This window comes from Rhynchophorus ferrugineus, unplaced genomic scaffold (genome assembly GCF_030347505.1).
Source record: "Rhynchophorus ferrugineus isolate W39M unplaced genomic scaffold, kcgeb_rfMv2 rfM6, whole genome shotgun sequence".
Lineage (NCBI taxonomy): Eukaryota > Metazoa > Arthropoda > Insecta > Coleoptera > Curculionidae > Rhynchophorus > Rhynchophorus ferrugineus.
In genome coordinates, this window is record NW_027472585.1 from 21387403 (window position 1) to 21405606 (window position 18204).

At 31.4% G+C, this 18204-nt stretch overlaps 2 protein-coding genes across 5 annotated transcripts in view; one reads left to right on the forward strand and one right to left on the reverse strand.

The window, feature by feature from the left end:
* Window positions 1-18204, forward strand: part of alpha-Catr (alpha-catenin related) — a 169292-nt gene that overhangs the window by 12348 nt on the left and 138740 nt on the right. The gene's annotated exons all lie outside the window — the stretch shown is intronic.
* Window positions 9753-16926, reverse strand: LOC143198491 (venom allergen 3-like). The gene is made up of 3 exons (XM_076407742.1): window positions 16551-16926; window positions 13174-13417; window positions 9753-10280 (listed from the first exon to the last, which is right to left on the reverse strand). Exons 1-3 carry the CDS (start codon window positions 16909-16911, stop codon window positions 9884-9886), a joined length of 1002 nt encoding a protein of 333 aa, XP_076263857.1. The 5' UTR covers window positions 16912-16926; the 3' UTR covers window positions 9753-9883.

Consider the following 18204-nt stretch of genomic DNA (forward strand, 5'->3'; position numbering starts at 1 on the left):
GCGTGAATTCACTGCTACTTTGAACACAGTAGCTTTGAACACAGCTACAGTAGTTTTTCTGTTCCTGAGATGCTAGATAATACTGTTGTAATTATGACATTTTCTTTATATAGTCTATTCAAAGTTTATTTGTATATGCGTCATCGAAATTTGTGACGTCAAAATGTTGCAATGTTGCCGCATCAACTCTGATTACTTTTAGTTCAGTTCGGCTTTGACATCCAACAAAATTCTAATATAAATAAAATAATTAAACAAAATTACTGTTACCAAATATAATTTATTTTAACATTATAGTATATCTAATGCATATACTATCGAATAACTTAAAACTACAATTAAGAATACAGGTATAATAGTTAGGGTTGTGTTTGATTATATTAACATTGAAATCTTTACCACACCACTCATGAGGTAGAGTTCTAGGCGCGTTTTTTATGTAGTGTTATCCCCCTGAGAACCGGATTCACCTAACCATTATATATTAATGTAATGCATTTTAATTTCATTCGAGAGCATATTTACTTTTTCGGGTTTAATTCTTGTTTCCTTTGATGGTGTGTTTACTTGTTATGTAATCTTGATATCACTTTATTTTTTATTTCCTCTGCTACTACCTGTGTACACCATTCTTGATAAAATTAATCACAAAATTCTGCCTAATACATTTACCATATCTACAAAACAGTTAGTATTCATTCTCATCTCATTCTTTCACACTTTACAATACAATTTTCTACAGTTATATTCTATTAGTTATGTGCATACCTTTAGTTGTTTCCACTTTCATCACTTTGTCTGAGGAATTTTCAGCCTTATCACATATTCTTGAAAGTTTTCTTTAGTCATATTCTCATTCGGAGTCACTCTCGAATTCAATTACTAAACTATTAATTTTCAATTTGTCTAAAACATGTTCACGCTTCCACCATTTATCAATTACTTCCTGTGTATGTCTTATCGAGTTCATCCAAACCGAAGGTGTTATAGTCGACAATGCTTCCTTCCACATATCCAAACAGTTCTTGATGGAATATCCTTCTCGATAAGATTGTCTGTTATAATAAATCTTTGCCCCTCATATCAACTCGATTGGATTGAATATACAGTGATAGGGAGGAAGTCGTAATCCTATGTGGCCATATTGTTCAGCCATCTGATCTACTGTATATCTTTTTTCGAGCTTCCGAAAAGCAAATTCCAAAAAACGCTATGAAATATTTTATTTATATTTACCTAGTAACAATTTGAAATAGTTCATTCTTTAACATGGCTTTTTCAAAAGTTATATTATTTACTGTATGTCTTTCCTTAATTGCAGCCTTTGTTGATATACTTGTTGGGATATTCTCCATCAGTGTACTAAGATATGGTGAATTGTCCATAACAATAACTTATGGTTTCCCAAGTTCTTTAAAAGTTGATTTTCAAACCGTTGCAAAAACAAGTTATAGTACATTTCTCCATGGTAGTCACCCTTGGACTTGGAGAAAAAACATTAATTCTGTACTAGGAATAAAAATATTTCATTTATATTCCTGTTTCCAGCATGAAGTAGCTCTTCATGACATGTAGTTATGTCTGCAATGAATTATAAATAAATGTTATGACTAACAAAATTTAATTGATAGTTATTCCCAGGTTTACCTTTTCCATCAAGTTTTGTTGCCTTTACGCTATATTTATTATCATCTTACCATGAATGACCCAATGTACCATTCTGAAACATCCATGTCTCATCTAAATATACAAATTAATATAATAATTCTTCCTTGATTTTGTTGTATGATTTTGTATTGTGTAAATTGTATTCTTTTAAAAACAATGTCTGGAAGTTCCTTTAAGCCACTTCGTTGGTTATCTTTACTTCACTGAAATCCTATATTACCCAACAGTGTATGAAGGGATATGATTTTGTATTAAATTATGTTTCCACCGAAAAAACTACTTATTGTTTTTATATATTCCGTATATTTGAATTCTGATACAGCTAACATCAAGCTGATCTTGATTCATCACCCGTTTCGCATAAAGACGGTTAAAATTTCTTTTTGATGAGTGAATTTAAGGTTATATTGTTTTTTATTTTTTCAGATATTTTAGAGACCGTGTCCGTACTAATATTCAGGGCAGCTGCAACACGCTAAAAATATTTTCAATAAAAACCGCGTGTATTTGAAATTTATTAAAGCAAAACCTTAAAACGTTTGCCGGTTTATAACCCGAAATTTTTTGAATTATTCAATAATGAATCAATATTTTGAATTATTTAACGTACGTTTGACAACCGCACGACTTTGACAAGATCTTTTTATCTAGAATAAAATGAGAGGGAAAATATTGTCTGATTCTAAAACGAACTTACAAATTGCGGCAGACAATACATTAAACATATTGATGAAGCATATATAAATAAACTTTGAATAGACTACATTTTAATGTTGCGTCGTTATATATATCATGATGTAGAGTAAAATTATTTATATAACGAAGTAACGACGTGGTTGTACAACGTTTGCGTGAGTTACGAGAAAGCTCATCTCGATTGAACGCCATAACCCAGTGCTGGAACGAGATCTCCATTATTTTCGACGATTTATTTAGGCGGTGTATCACGACTGGATGGGCTTTGATGAATTTCTCCGGTCCCAGAAGCGCCCCGTTATATTTTCTTTTTTTTTATGTTATGCCTTTCGCTTGTCGGGACGTTTTATGTGCTGCTCGTCCTTGAGGAAGACGCTTTCATTTTTTACATCGGACAGATTGAGCTTCTTTGTTAGATTGGTGGTTATCACCAGTCGTCTTTGATAGAAATAACCAATTATATATATAGCCGCTACTACAACTAAATATTTAATTTTTTAACGTTAACATAAAAGTTTGTAAATTTATGGAAACCAGTGATCGCCCTGTGGTCAGAATTCGAATACATTTTGTCAAGCTAATAATGATTCTTTCATATGGAATAATATAAAAATGATATGTCACTACAACTTGTTTTCACAGTATTTTTAATATAAGATCAGAAATAAAATATTAATTAAAATCGTTAATGTCTATATATTAAGATACATTAAAATAACTATCTTAAGAACTCACTACACTCATTCACAATTTTCAAATGACGTTTAATTAGATCTAATTTCCATTAAGTTTCAATAGTCAACAAAAGATTGATAAGTTTAAATTATTATATCACTAAACATTATAACAAAGTATCATAAGTAAGATTATTGACTCTAACAACTTCAGAGTATATTATGATTTAGACATAAATATGGAATAATAAATGAAGTAATACATGGTTGTTTATAAAAACAGAGTATATATGAATAAAATAATTTTGGATTGATATTTGACTTTACTATATTAAAATATTTAGTATTTTAGCATTAGAATATTTTGTATATTAAAATAACCAACGCAATTAGGTAATTTATCTTTTTAAATCCATAAATGTATATTAAAGTAGTGTATTTACAGTTATAAAATTACCTATACATTTTTCTAAACTTAGGTCTATAAAGTAAATAATCAAGATAATTGATACGAAACACAAAACACACATCTTATAACATTAAACACATTAACATTTATCAATGCTTTCAAATGTTTACAAATTTACTATTAATATTCAGTAATTTCTTCTATTTCCCTTATGTCTTTCATCTATGCAAATTATGTAGTTCGTTTCATTTTACATCCTGCATATTTTTAGTACTTAAATTTCAGATAGTATATATCTTTATATTATATAGTATATATCAAATAGTATATAATGTGGACATTCTCACCTAAAATACATTTTGCAAAAACATTAACTACACTAGGCTGATTAAGATAATAATTTATTTACCTAAATTTTTAAATAAAATTCTACTCTTCGATCTCACCCTTAAAGGTCGGTCATACTTGATTTGCTTTCTATGGCTTTCGTTTATTTACTGCTTTCTACTACGTTTTATGTCCTTTGTGAGAATTAAGAACTCATCAAAAAATGAAGAATTAAAATTCTATAAAGGTATTTGATAATTGTTAAAATTCTTTGAAACATTCATTTTAACTTTTGATGTACAAATTAAGCTATCTATTACCTACAATATTCGATTATGGAGGATTAATAATACATGGACTGAAAATTTCCGGTCGTAACAAAGAAAACGCGGTATATGTTTAAAATTGGCTTTATTCATCAACGTAATCTCTATCAGGAGCCACACAATCATTCTAGCGCCTCTCTAAAATTTCGATATGACTTTTGTAGAGCAATTTATCTTTTGCCACAGAATAGGGCTCAGTTTCAGTGAGCACTTCTTCATTCGAGCGAAATTTCTTAGCGGTAAGCATTTTTTAAGATCTGCGAACAGTCAGAAGTCACTGGGAGCCAAATCGGGCGAATACAAAATTCAATTCATGTAGTTTTTCCATTATTTTGATTGACTTGTAACACGGGCATAGTCTTGATGAAAAATTTTTTGTTCTTTGCCATGTACGGTCGTTTCTTAGCAATTTCGGCTTTCAAACACTCTAATAACGCTATGTAATAATCATTGTTTCATCACGTATATTTCAAAATACCGAGTCTATAACCTTTCCAGTCGATTGTTACAAGGTTCTCCAGTTGCTACCCCCTCAGATGAATGAAGTGATGGATCCATGTTTCATCCATTGTCATATATTAACACAAAAATTCTGGTTCGTTACGATTAAACATGGCCAAACACTGCTCAGTATCATCAATACGTTTCTTCCTTTAGTCAACAGTGAGCTAAATAGTCATGCAATATAAAACCAACACGTTCTTTTGATATCTTTACGATGTTAGCTAACTCACGCAACTTTACTTTTCGATAATTTGAAACGATTTTGTGGATAATTTTGATGTTTTCTGGTGTTTCCAACTCATTTGGACTTCCACTGTGTTCTGCATCATCGGTGTGTCTTCAACTACGTTAGAACTCTAAAAATCAAGTTTTATTGTTGTTTCTAATAGAACGGAGTCCATATAACCCTTTTCAATGCATTGCTTCGCTTGAAACGTATTTTCCTATTAAGAAGCAGAGTAAAATTAAACCACGAAATTGTTTTTGATCCATTATTTTAGAAATAAAAAAGAAAGTAGTGTCACTCTTAGTAGTATCTGTTCGGCTCGGGACTTTTCAGATATGTGTTGTCATGTATGTCAGCTATTAGATAGAAGGGCAATAGGAACAAAAAAAGCAAAATAAGGTTTGGAGAAAAGTAATATTCCTAGTAGTTGCCTATAAGTTGCATATCTTTAAATTTATTCAATGAAGCCAGATATGAAGCTAGTACCATTCGTTTACTCAATTAAAAGTTCTTATTTTTATTTAGTGCTCCTAGTCGAATTATTGTTATTTTTAACAGCGAGTTATGCTGTTGGTTTCTTTTGACTCTCCTTCTTGTTTTCCGTGGCGAACATTCTATAGCCTCATTTGGCGTCAATTTTTTTAAAAAATTTTGTGGATCCAGTTTTATTCGTTGTGGATTATGTCTTTCAGATATTTTATTATTGCTTTATTACATTTTTTCTTATTCTGTTCTGTTCTCAGTTTTTGTAATTTTTTTCGAGGCTTCCTTTTTTCTGTAAATTTTTGCTCAATTGCAACTGATATTAGATTTTCTTATTCCAGTCATTTCACTGTTCATTCCAGTTTATTCCAGTCATTCACATTCAGGCGAACGGCTACAAATCCCCAAATTCATGCTAATGTAATTGAGGCAGGCGCTTAAAGGTCATTCCGTTACAGCAACTTTAGATCGAACGTATCTTTAGTGACTTTTCCAATCACTTGGCAAAAATGAGATATTGCTATATTTATTTATTGAAATAGGATTACTAGATATAGGAAACTGATTTTACTTTCATATTTAGGATATTGATAATTTATTTAATATATTTGAGAAGTCATGAGAAGGTGAACACTATTTACGTGATGGCGTTAAAACCTAAAAGGCGCTCGCAACTTTAATTTAAACACTTGTTACAATACATTTACATAAAATCAAAGATTACCAGATTTATCAATAGCAGTGGGAACATTTTTTTTATATAAAGCGTTATAAGTTTATGTGTATCTTGTTTTGTGGTAAGGAATACTTAGTAAAGTTGATATTGTTGCTAAGATTTTACCAACAAGATTTTATATGGATGTCTCACAAGTTTTTGATCGGGTTTAGCATTTGGGATTAATCAGTAAGATAAGCAAATTGTTATCGCGTAACTATTGTCAATTGCTGGAGTCATATATTTTCAGAAGAAAATTTAGATCTCGCATGAAATGGCTTGCTCGATATTTAACACTATTTCGGCCGAAGTTCCACAAAGTAGTATCTTAGGACTTCTACTGTATCTGCTTTACATTGCTGACATTCCAACAACAAAATGAACACTACTTGGAACCTTTGCTGAAGACACAATTATTATAGCAAATGACATATGCATAGGGTAGTAGAAAAAGTACAAGTGGCAGTCAACAAAATTTGCAAATGGACGAAAGATTGGAAAATTCATCTTAATAGCTCCAGATCTGTTCATGTTAATTTTGCATTGCGGCGAAATCATAAAAACTTAATTATATCACTCCATGGATGCCCGATTCGTTAAGCAAAATCAGCTAAATACTTCGACATCCATCTTGACGGTAGATTAAATTGGAAACATCATGTTAGGGAAAAACCATATCACATTAGAACCTAAATAAAACAAATATACTGGTTAGTCGGAAGATACTCTCAACTTCATCTAAAATCAAAGAGATTGATTTATCAGACAATCTTAAAGCCAATTTGGACCTGTTGGGTGCAAATATAGGGCTGCACTAAAAAATCAACTAATTATCTAACGCTGTCAAAACAAAATTCTTCGATTAATTACCAATGCTTATCGCTACGTAACCAATGAAGAACTGCATGATGGCCTGGAAATCAAATGGATTTGTGAAATGATCCAAGATTTCGCCTTAAAATACGAAAGAGGATTACTAAATCATATTCATCATAACGTGGAAGCTATACAACTACTGGACCACGCACAGAATATCAGAGGATTGAAGCGAACCAAACCATACGAACTTATATAAAGTGTATACCTGTATAAACTATAGCTTAAGTTATTATAACTTTATAATTGAGGAATACATATTGATGTATTTTCTAGCATATTCGTCTTGCTTGTGAATTAATCTAAGTACAAATGAAATGTAGTAATAAATAATTAATAAAGATTGTACTAATCAAATCTAATAAAGGCGTTATAAAAAAAACAATAAATTACCTAAAAGATGTGTAAAATGTGCAAATAAAATTAATTTTGGAGAAGTTAGCAGATGGCTCGATGAATGATTTTGTTCAAAGGACAAACAGTTCTTTTGGGATGGCATCCATAAATCGGCTGAAAGATGGACAAAATGCATAAAATCAAATGGTCAATACTTTACATAAATACATGTTTCTATCTTCTTGAAAATTATGAAGGTTTTTCTGAAAGAACCTGTAATGACTTTCCGGTACACCGGTGGTAAAAATAGAAACTCACTCACAATTTTCAAATGACGCTTAATTAGATCTAATTTCCATTAAGTTTCAATAATCAACAAAGGTTTGATAAGTTTAAATTATTACATCACTAAACAGTATAACAAAGTATCATAAGTAAGATTATTGACTCTAACAACTTCAGAGTATATTATGTCATAGACATAAATATGGAATAATAAATGAAATAATACATGGTTGTTTATAAAAACAGAGAAAATATGAATAAAATAATTTTGGATTGATATTTGACTTTACCATATTAAAATATTTAGTATTTTAGCATTAGAATATTTTGTATATTAAAATAACCAACGCAATTAGGTAATTTATCTTTTTAAATCCATAAATGTATATTAAAATAGTGTATTTACAGTTATAAAATTACCTATAAATTTTTCTAAACTTAGGTCTATAAAGTAAATAATCAAAATAATTGATACGAAATTCAACCACAAAACACACATCTTATAACATTAAACACATTAGTATTTATCAATGCTTTAAAATGTTTACAAATTTACTATTAATATTCAGTAATTTCTTCTATTTCCCTTATGTCTTTCATCTATGTGTATAGTATATAATATATATTAGATAGTATATAATGTAGATATTCTCACCTAAAATACATTTTGCAAAAACATTAACTACACTAGGCTGATTAAGATAATAATTTATTTACCCGAAATTTTTAAATAAAATTCTACTCTTCGATCTCACCCTTAAAGGTCGGTCATATTTAATATGCTTTCTATGGCTTTCGTTTATTTACTGCTTTCTACAACGTTTTATGTCCTTTGTGAGAATTAAGAACTCACCAAAAAATGAGGAATTATAATTCTATAAAGGTATTTGATAATTGTTAAAATTGATTTATCAGACAATCTTAAAGCCAATTTGCACCTATTGGGTGCAAATATGGGGCTGCACTAAAAAATCAAGTAGTCATCCAACGCTGTCAAAACAAAATTCTTCGATAAATTACCAATGCTTATCGCTACGTAACCAACGAAGAACTGCATGATGGCCTGGAAATCAAATGGATTTGTGAAGTGATCCAAGATTTCGCCTTAAAACACGAAAAAGGATTACTACATCATACTCACGTGAAAACAATACAACTACTGGACAACGCGCAGAATATCAGAGGATTGAAGCGAACCAAACCATACGAACTTATATAAAGTGTACACCTGTATAAACAATAGCTTAAATTATTATAACATTATAATTGAAGAATACATATTGATGTATTTTCTCGCACTCGTCTTGCTTGTGAATTAATCCAAGTACAAATGAAATGTAGTAATAAATAATAAATAAAGATTGTACTAATCAAATCTAATAAAGGCGTTATAAAAAAAAAATAAATTACCTAAAAGATGTGTAAAATGTGCAATTTTGGAGAAGTTAGCAGATGGCTCGATGAATGAGTTTGTTCAAAGGACAAACAGTTCTTTTGGGATGGCATCCATAAATCGGCTGAAAGATGGACAAAATGGACACATTCAAGGATACCGTTAGTATAAAATATTAGTTTAAGGACCTTGTCGTAAACTGGAATGGATGGTTTGCACATTTCAGTATTTATCGCCGTACCTTATCCTGATGTGACGATTAGAAATGTCACGTCTAACTTGGAAGAAGCACATACTCGCCAAACGGAAACAACTTGGACTTAAACCCTATCAAATATATTGGCTTATCGGGCGCAAATCCAAGTTATTATTAGATAACAACTAAGGGGAACAACTAGTAAGTCTAATATATCCATTATACAACGGTTCCAAAATAAAGTGTTGCGTGCCATTGTCCATGCTCCGTACTATGTTTCAAATGAAGTAATATAACGCGATATTCCTCTAGAACCAATAACTAGTATAATTCAACGTGTTAGTTAGTCAATTAGTTAGTTAGTTAGTGTGAAGTACTTAGAAAGAGTGTCAGTGCATCCTAATGTGCTCGCTAATCAGCAAAATATTCAAAATGACAGTGGACTGCGTAGACTAAAACGCCTAACACCCTCCGATCTAATTATTGGGCATATATAGACTTGAGCATAAGCTTTAAAATAAGACTAATTAATTAAAATAGTATTTCGTATAGGAGATCACTTAATGAAGTGATTTTCTACATGCCAATAAAAATATTACTGTTTGGCAGATCAGTAAAATACCTTTTACAGAACTGTCAATGGTTTAGAGCTATTTTACATCACTAGAAAATATTTTAGTGGTATGATATCAATCAGAAATCAGAAGGACCTCAATATATCGATTAAACTGGATAGATATATAAATAATAAACCAATTCAAAAATTATTTTATATGATAATGTTTATTTGAGCATACAGTAATAATAGTCGTATATATATTCCGTATAATTTGTTTTCACTTGAAACGCTTGGTTTCACTAATGCTTTTCGATGTTTTCGTTTCTGCTGGTAGGTTTCATTCAGTAATTCGTTGCCGCACAATGCTGGGTATTCTGGATCGGTACACCCCATTCCTTCCAGACAAGCGCTGCAAGGCTCTCCGATCCTGTATACTGGCTGGTGAGGGATGTTCCCGGATGGTCCGTAGTTACAGATGAAGTGTTCCTTGTAGACCATCTGTTTGCTTTCAATTTTCTGGAAACTGACTCTGGCGCATCCTACTAGATATGTGTCCGCCCAGACCAGCTGGGTATATTGGGATATGGCTGGTGCATCATCAGAATTTCTGAGGAATAAAATATATATTGAGTAGTAGATAAATATCAGGTACATGTATTTGCTTTACAAAGGTATATATTGAAAAAGAAAAGAATATATTTCAAATAAAATATTTTTAATTTAAAATATTATATCATTTCTATAATTTTTAGTAACATCGTGATACCTTATCGAAATAACGATGTTAGCTTGTAACGATCCAATTAGTCGTACTTTTTCAGCATTTTTAATAATAAGTAGTTATCCATTTGGCTATCCAATTGGCTCTTGCAAGACATATTTCTGTGCAGTAATAGTTTCATTTGTTCCTAGTAGCTCGTAATATACTACATCTTGTTGGTCTCAAAACATGACAGTAAATGTTGATGTAGTTGGCTCTCCTGGACTAACCTATGCATTTTTGTGGTTAGGATTGTCTAATTTTTGTTAATGTTAAAGGGGTTCGAAATAATATTTTTAGTGAGTTTCTGTAGCCATTTTCTCTTCTTTTTTTTTTGATTTTTTTACAATTGAATATAAACATCTAGAGATAGTAGATTTTTCAGCCGTCAAGCTGTCTAAAATTTTTTAAGAGTTTGAGCTAATGAAACTAACAATTAAGGATAAGATTGAAATTGTTTGTTAAGTATAGGTCGCAGATTTTTGTCACAGTACGTTTTGTCACAGTACGTACAGTTTGTACCGTCGTTGGTAAAAATATATGTACCTAATGGCAAATAATAGATGTATCACTTATTTGAGTACTACATTTTATACTAAAGTTCTAAAAAAGACCTGCATTTGGTAATATATTAAAAAGCATCAGGAATGGTTTGGAGTAATGACCACTAAATATTTGTATCGCATTTTCTCAATCAATCTTTATCAACTATTTAACCATTGCACGCTTTTTAAATACAAAAATAATTTTATTTCTCGTTAATCAGGAATATTTAAAATTTGTTTAATTAGTTAAAATTTAAACGAAACAAGTTTCAACATTTAGAAGGGAACTTCCAGAGATTTTGAAAATCGAAGTCATAATCTAAAAAGACCCAATAGTTGCCAAGATAACATAAATGCAGTAAAAATTATCTTTCTTTTTATCAATAGATATATAGATATCAATGTTGTTATTTTTACATTAATTTACATCAATAAACATTCTTGAAAAATATAGTTCCAAAATGCTGCTATATTAATGTACAATATATTGTTATTTTTTTTTATGTTTCAAAGTCTTCCTCTTACTAAAGCGGGTTTATCTGGACTGGATCTACTGTTTAACGTAGACTCCGAACCACGGTTCTCGGTATTAAGCCTACCGATTGGCGAACTTAAAAATTATTCCAGAAGACATCCGGTCTTACCCAGCCTGGTTACTGGCGTGACTGGAATCATTTTTCTTGTCAGATTTTATTCTCTTATCTAGGATAACCACAAACATAAATTTACGACCATGCCCCGGTAAGATTCGAACCTGCGTCTTACATATATATATATTTGTAAGCATAAGTTCGAAACATTATTTTCAAGGTCGCGGCTAAGTCAGAAGGCTAAAAATCAGTCGAATGAAACTAGTAGGTCCGAAAATAGTAATTGAAGAATACGCGACTGAAACAGTCTATAGTCAAAAGTAGTAAAATCAGTCGGCTTAAATAGTGGATAGTATAAAAGTTATGTGACCTTGGATAATTGTTTCCCGGTATTCATTAACTAAATAGCATCTCAATTGCGTTTTCAGGTTGTTTTATTTTGTTTTGTTATGTTGTTTGCATTACTGGACTAATGTCGGCAAAACAATTTGGTTGGTTCATTTTAATATTTGTTACTTACTTTCCGTTTGTTATCGTAATTTTCCTATTTTGGATGTCATTTATCGAAATTTATAACATATAAAAAGGTCTCTTTTTGGTAGCATTATTCTATGGCTTTGTATCCAATTTCGGAACATTATTTTCAAGGTCGTGGCTAAGTCAGAATGCTAAAAATTTGTCGAATGAAACTAGTAGGTCCGAAAATAGCAATTGAAAAATAACGCGACTGAAACAGTCGATAGTAAAAAGTAGTAAAATCAGTGGGACCGAAATCAGTCAGCTGAAATAGTGGATAGTCAAAAGTAGTTAATTACTAAATAGTCGATAGTCGTTGTCAGAACGCTAATCAGGAGTTTTCTTATCATTGAATGTTGGACTGTTTACAATGGTAAAACAATATTGAAAAGTTGTCTTGTTAATGATAGGTAAAGAGCAAGACCTGTAGCTAACTATGATATACATATTTAATCAGTACATTTTTCAGAAGTACCAATCAAATAAAATATTTATAGATTATAAACTTTTCTTTAGAAGTGTGGCTGTATATTATATATATTATTATATAGTTTCAATTTAGTTGTCTACTTAAATTTCAGAAAAAACTATTATATCGTATCTGCTATCTGCCTAGTTTGTTATTTTATAAGGCATGTATCGTTTGAAATGAAGAATTATTATGATATTTAACATGGAAATGTTCATATTAAATGTTTATTAAATTTTATTGAAGCAATAATTTACAATAATTTGCAATACTTATTCGTCAGATCAGACAAAATATTTTTTACATATTTTATATAAAGCGCAAAAAATATTTTAGGACCATATAAATAATATTTACGACCGAAATATTCAGACTTGTTTACCGACAGAGAGATACTGTTTTAAATCAATGAAGTAATAAATAACCCTCGTAACGGGGGAATATCGAACTATAGGAGATAAAGAAAAAGGGGAAAAAGGGAACGGTCGTGATTAGAATCCAGGTTGGTCACGTTTGAGATTTATAATCTCATTCGGCGCGTGATTGATTTGTTTTTTCGTCCAAATGTGCCCGCGCTAATTTAATTTGACCGGTGATTGTTGTCTGAGGTTTCAACTTACGCGTTATACTTGGACACCGAGTGTTTGTCGAAGAACTCGACGTTGCTGTACCAGTTTTCTATGTGGGATAGGTCGCTTCTGGACGCGTACGGGCTTTCGGCGATGTTCTGGCCGACGGGAAATCGCTCCAGGTCTCTGCATCGATCGTGGGAGTAGAGGCATTGAGTGGCCCACTGAAGAGCGACCTTGGCTAGTTCGTGGTCCCAAGAAATCATTCGGGTGTTGGAAGATGGAGGTTGTGGACCTGGGGAGTAAAGATACTTTCATTATTTACCGACAGTCTATGAACCAAGCCACCGGGCTTGTATAATATTAGATAATCAACGAAATATGCGCCGTTATAATCGATGATATTTTGTCACTTTTATGGTATTTTTATATTATTGGAATTTATCCCATAATTGGGATATTGTTTTGTACAGCATTATCTTGTTGTCTAAGTATGGGTTTGATTTGCGTTCGATAAGCATGAAATATATATTGAGTAGTAGATAAATATCACGTAAATGTATTTGCTTTACAAAGGTATATATTGAAAAAGAAAAGAATATATTTCCATTAAAATATTTTTCATCATTACTATAATTTTTAGTAACATCTTGATATTTTAGCAAAAGAACGATGTTAGTTTGTAGCGATCCAATTAGCGACATATTCTTGTGCAGTAATAGTTTCATTTGTTTCTAGTAGCTCGTAATACACTAAATATTATTGGTCTCGAAACATGACAGTAATTGTTGATGTAATTGGCTCTCCTGGACTAACCTATGATATCTTGTTGTCTAAATATAGCTTCGATTTGCGTTCGATAAGCATTTGGCTTTGTTTAAGTCTGAGTTGTTTTCATTTGGCAAGTATGTGCTTCTTGTAAGTTAGATTGCTGGACTTGGTGGTTATTAACACGTTCGCTGCCGATATGGGATCAAATATTTACCCTAGAAGCCGACTACGTTTTTTCTGATTATAACAATGAAATACTCCTAATAACGTTTTTATTTAGTTGTCTACTTAAATTTCGGAAAAAACTATTAGTCTAGTTCAGTCTAGATTTTAATATTTTTTAACAAATTTTTTTTGTGTCACGCTCCAGAGCATGATCGGCACTGATTGAAAATGGACCTCATAGGAAAATACATTGTTGACTAGAAGATATAATTTATAATATATGATGGGTATGAATGGGCATGAATCAACTACTAAAATAAAATAAAAAAATATTCAACAGAAAACCGAGAAGAAAATAACTATGTAACAGGTCAATTAATAAGTCCCCGGCCAACTATAGAAAAACACATTTTTTTGGCAAAATTAGTTTTTTTTTATTCAACATAATTCCCTTAAAGGTGATACACTGATTATAGCGACCCTCTAACTTTTCGATACCATTTTTGTAGTACGTATTTGTCCTTTGCTTCAAAATAGGCTTCATTTTCGGCGATCACTTTTTCATTCGACGAAAATTTCTTCACAGCGAGCACTCTTTTGAGATCTGAGAACAGGAATTAGTCGCTTGGGACCAAATTTGGAGAATACGATGGATGAAGGAGCAATTCGAAGCCCAATTTATGGATTTTTGCCATCGTTTTCACCGACTTGTGACATGGTGCGCATTGTTAGCCTTGGTGAAGCAGCACTTTTTTTTCAAATGTGGCCGTTTTTCGGCGATTTTGCCCTTCAAGCGGTCCAATAACGCTATGTAATAGTCGCTGTTGATGGTCCTTCGTTCAAGGTACTCAATGAAAATTATTCTATGCGCATCCCAAAATACAGACGCCATAACCTTGCTAGCCGACTGTTGCGGTTTTCCACTGATTGGAGCGGGTTCATCATCTACAGTCCACTCGGATGACTGTCGACTGGATTTTCATCCATTGTCACATATTGACGCAAAAACTCGGGTTTATTACGCTTCATCATCTTCAAACACTGCTACGACCTGACTGCGTGTGAGACCGGGGACTTTTCAATTGACCTGTTAAATGTTACTACAAATAAACAAAATATCTATTCAAGTAAATTGAGAATAATCAACAGAAATAAATGAACGACCATAAGTTGATACAAATTTTCATAAAAATTCACAAAATAAAAAAAACCCTATTCAGATAAATCATAATAGGTCACTCATGACTAATTTGTGCGCAGTCTAAATAGTAACCAGGATATGATGGACATGCACTGCCTACATAAATAGTGCCTTTTTGTGATTAAAAATTTTTACATTGATTTCTCATTACCTTTCCTGCTTTCTTCTGCTTTTATATTTTCAAAACCTGAAGTAGGTGTGGACGGAGCCTTTAGTAACCTTTTATGACATATTTTGGCGGGCATGCTTTTTTACGTAAGGTAAAAGTTATAGTTTTTTGAAATTACATTTAATCTTACATTTGATTAGTACAATTTTAATTTATAAAATTATTTTTTACTATTGTTCTGTTGTATTTGCATCAATATATAACCAAGACGAATGTGTGATAAATACGTCAGTATGTATTCCAAATTATAATTATATTAATGTTGCGACGCAATTTTAATTAATTTTATTTAAGACACATCATCGAACTGTTGTGTGTCCAAATACAGAAACCAACGAAATGAGACATCGCTTTCCTAATAAGTATCCGACCCTATTTCTAAAATATATCGATCAAGTTACAGATTCCAAGTTATCTGGATTAAAAAATTACCTGAAATAAAAAACTGATGAACGGTATCATGTTTTAGCATTCTAACGGCTGTACCAATTGCGCCAATCATACTTGAAAGATAGAACAGACTACGTTCATTGGTCCATAACAATGATTTTTTGTAAACTGTAATTGATTGATGCGTTATAATTGAATCCATCTCGATGGGAACTGAGTGCAATATTGCTACTTTATTCCTTTCGATTTTGTTTGGCTTCATTTCGCGATTTCCGTTGCTCGTTATTTTGACTTACTCGTGTCTGTCTTGTAGGTGACTTGTAGTATTGCAGTTCTACGACCTAAGTAGGTACGTCTAATTGGTGGCATTTTGAATAATCAAATTCAAGTTAAAATGAATAACGGACTCCCTCACGTATTAATCTAGCAATTAATTAAATTATGTATATGTATATATATATATATATATATATATATATATATATATATATATATATATATATATACAGAATTTATTAATTAGTCACATGCGGCGTCTGCATGGGGGACTTTGTTTAAGAATCTATCAAATTCTTTAACAATGAAACATTTGCTTATGGAGAGTCTATAAAACATTCGAAATCATTAAACGGCGATCAAAGTACCCCTTAAAGTCGAAACATTTCTCCACTGTTAAATTGTTTTTCTACTACCCTTTGATTATAAGTAGGTTAACTACATTTATTATTGTACCTGGATTTCCATCGGTTTCCCACCCTATTGCTACTCGATTCCTTAAAGTGTTATGTGCGTCGACAATGGCATCGATCTCGTCTGAGGAGAAGTCCATTATTAAGAGTCCCTTGCAAGCGGGTCCCGTGGGCTTCGATTTATATATGCACATGCTGTGAATGCCGCACTTTCGTCCTTTCTCCAGACGTCTGACGTCAGTACAGCAAATGGAACAGTATGGATTATTGGCATCTATTAAAGCTGATTGGTTTTGGTACCAAGAAATGATTCGTCTTTTGGTTAATAGGTTCAGAAATGGATATTCGATCGAATTGATTACGTAAAACAGGAGTAAAGTTAATCTTAGTTGATCTGGTGACATTTAATGACTTGTCAAATTGATAGATAAGTCGTCGGCCGTCGATTTTATAAGTTAAGCATTGTTTTACTGTATATTTTTTGTATTATGTATTGTATATTTAGTTATAGTGTATTTATTATTTATATGAGAATTTTGTTAACATTGCAGCATAAAAATGGCACAAACTAACAACGTACTATGATTAATGTTACCCAATCTCCGTGATTTTTCATTAAACATTTTTTTCATTAATCCAATAATATAAATTTAAATTGGAATAATGGGAAAATACTGAAATTTTTATTATCTAAGATATTAAATAAAACCTATATAAATCATATACCTTCCATTCAACATGTAATAAGATATAAAATAATATGTAGAACATTTAATACAATAGGAAAATATATGTAATATACTCTTTGAAATTGTATTGTACTTTCTTATCGACTAAATCAAAAAACATATTGTTATTAAATATTATATTTTTCTTATTGCAATGTCTTGTTGACGATGCTTCAGATAATTAATTGTATTTAAAAAGTCAGGCCCTTACTTATAAAAATATTGGCTTTACTTAATTTAAGTGCTTTGGTAATTAATAAAAATATAATATATAACATCAAGTTAAATAATATTTCTGGCACCCTTAAATAGCATTAGGTAACATAAGATAATAATAATAGCAGAATAATGATGAAATATGTAACATTTCTTTCGTCTTATTGGTGTTGTATTTTTCTGTTATATTTTAGAATCTCATTAATACAAACTTTAGTTTATTTGGACTAGACCTACCGTTTAACCTGGGCTCCGAACTTTGGTCCTCGGTATTAAGCCTACCGATTGACGAGTGACCAACTTGCCTGGTTGATGGCATGATAATTTTCATATTGATATTTGGTAATAATTAGTTTGCAATTAAAATAAATGTGTTAGTGGTACCTTATACCTCCGGCCCTCTAGTGGCGTAGACGTATATTAAAAACATGGTTAGGATTGGTTGCATATACTTTTTCAGAATGTGAGTTCTGATAAATTATACATGTATTTGTTTTTTTCTACCTATATACCACATGGACCTATATGGTTCTCACTCATACTTAAAATATATTTCAGTAATCGTCTGAGAGAACAAGATAAGGACCAAAAAACAATAATCCCCAAGAAAAATTTTAAAAGAAAAAGTACAGACAAAGTTGGGCTTAATGAAAGAATTTGGAAAAGCTTTGCTTAAAGATCGCGATTCGTTTTATTATTTGCGCAAAAAGTTTCTCATTCATAAGAATCTAAACGGAAGGAACCTCGACCTTT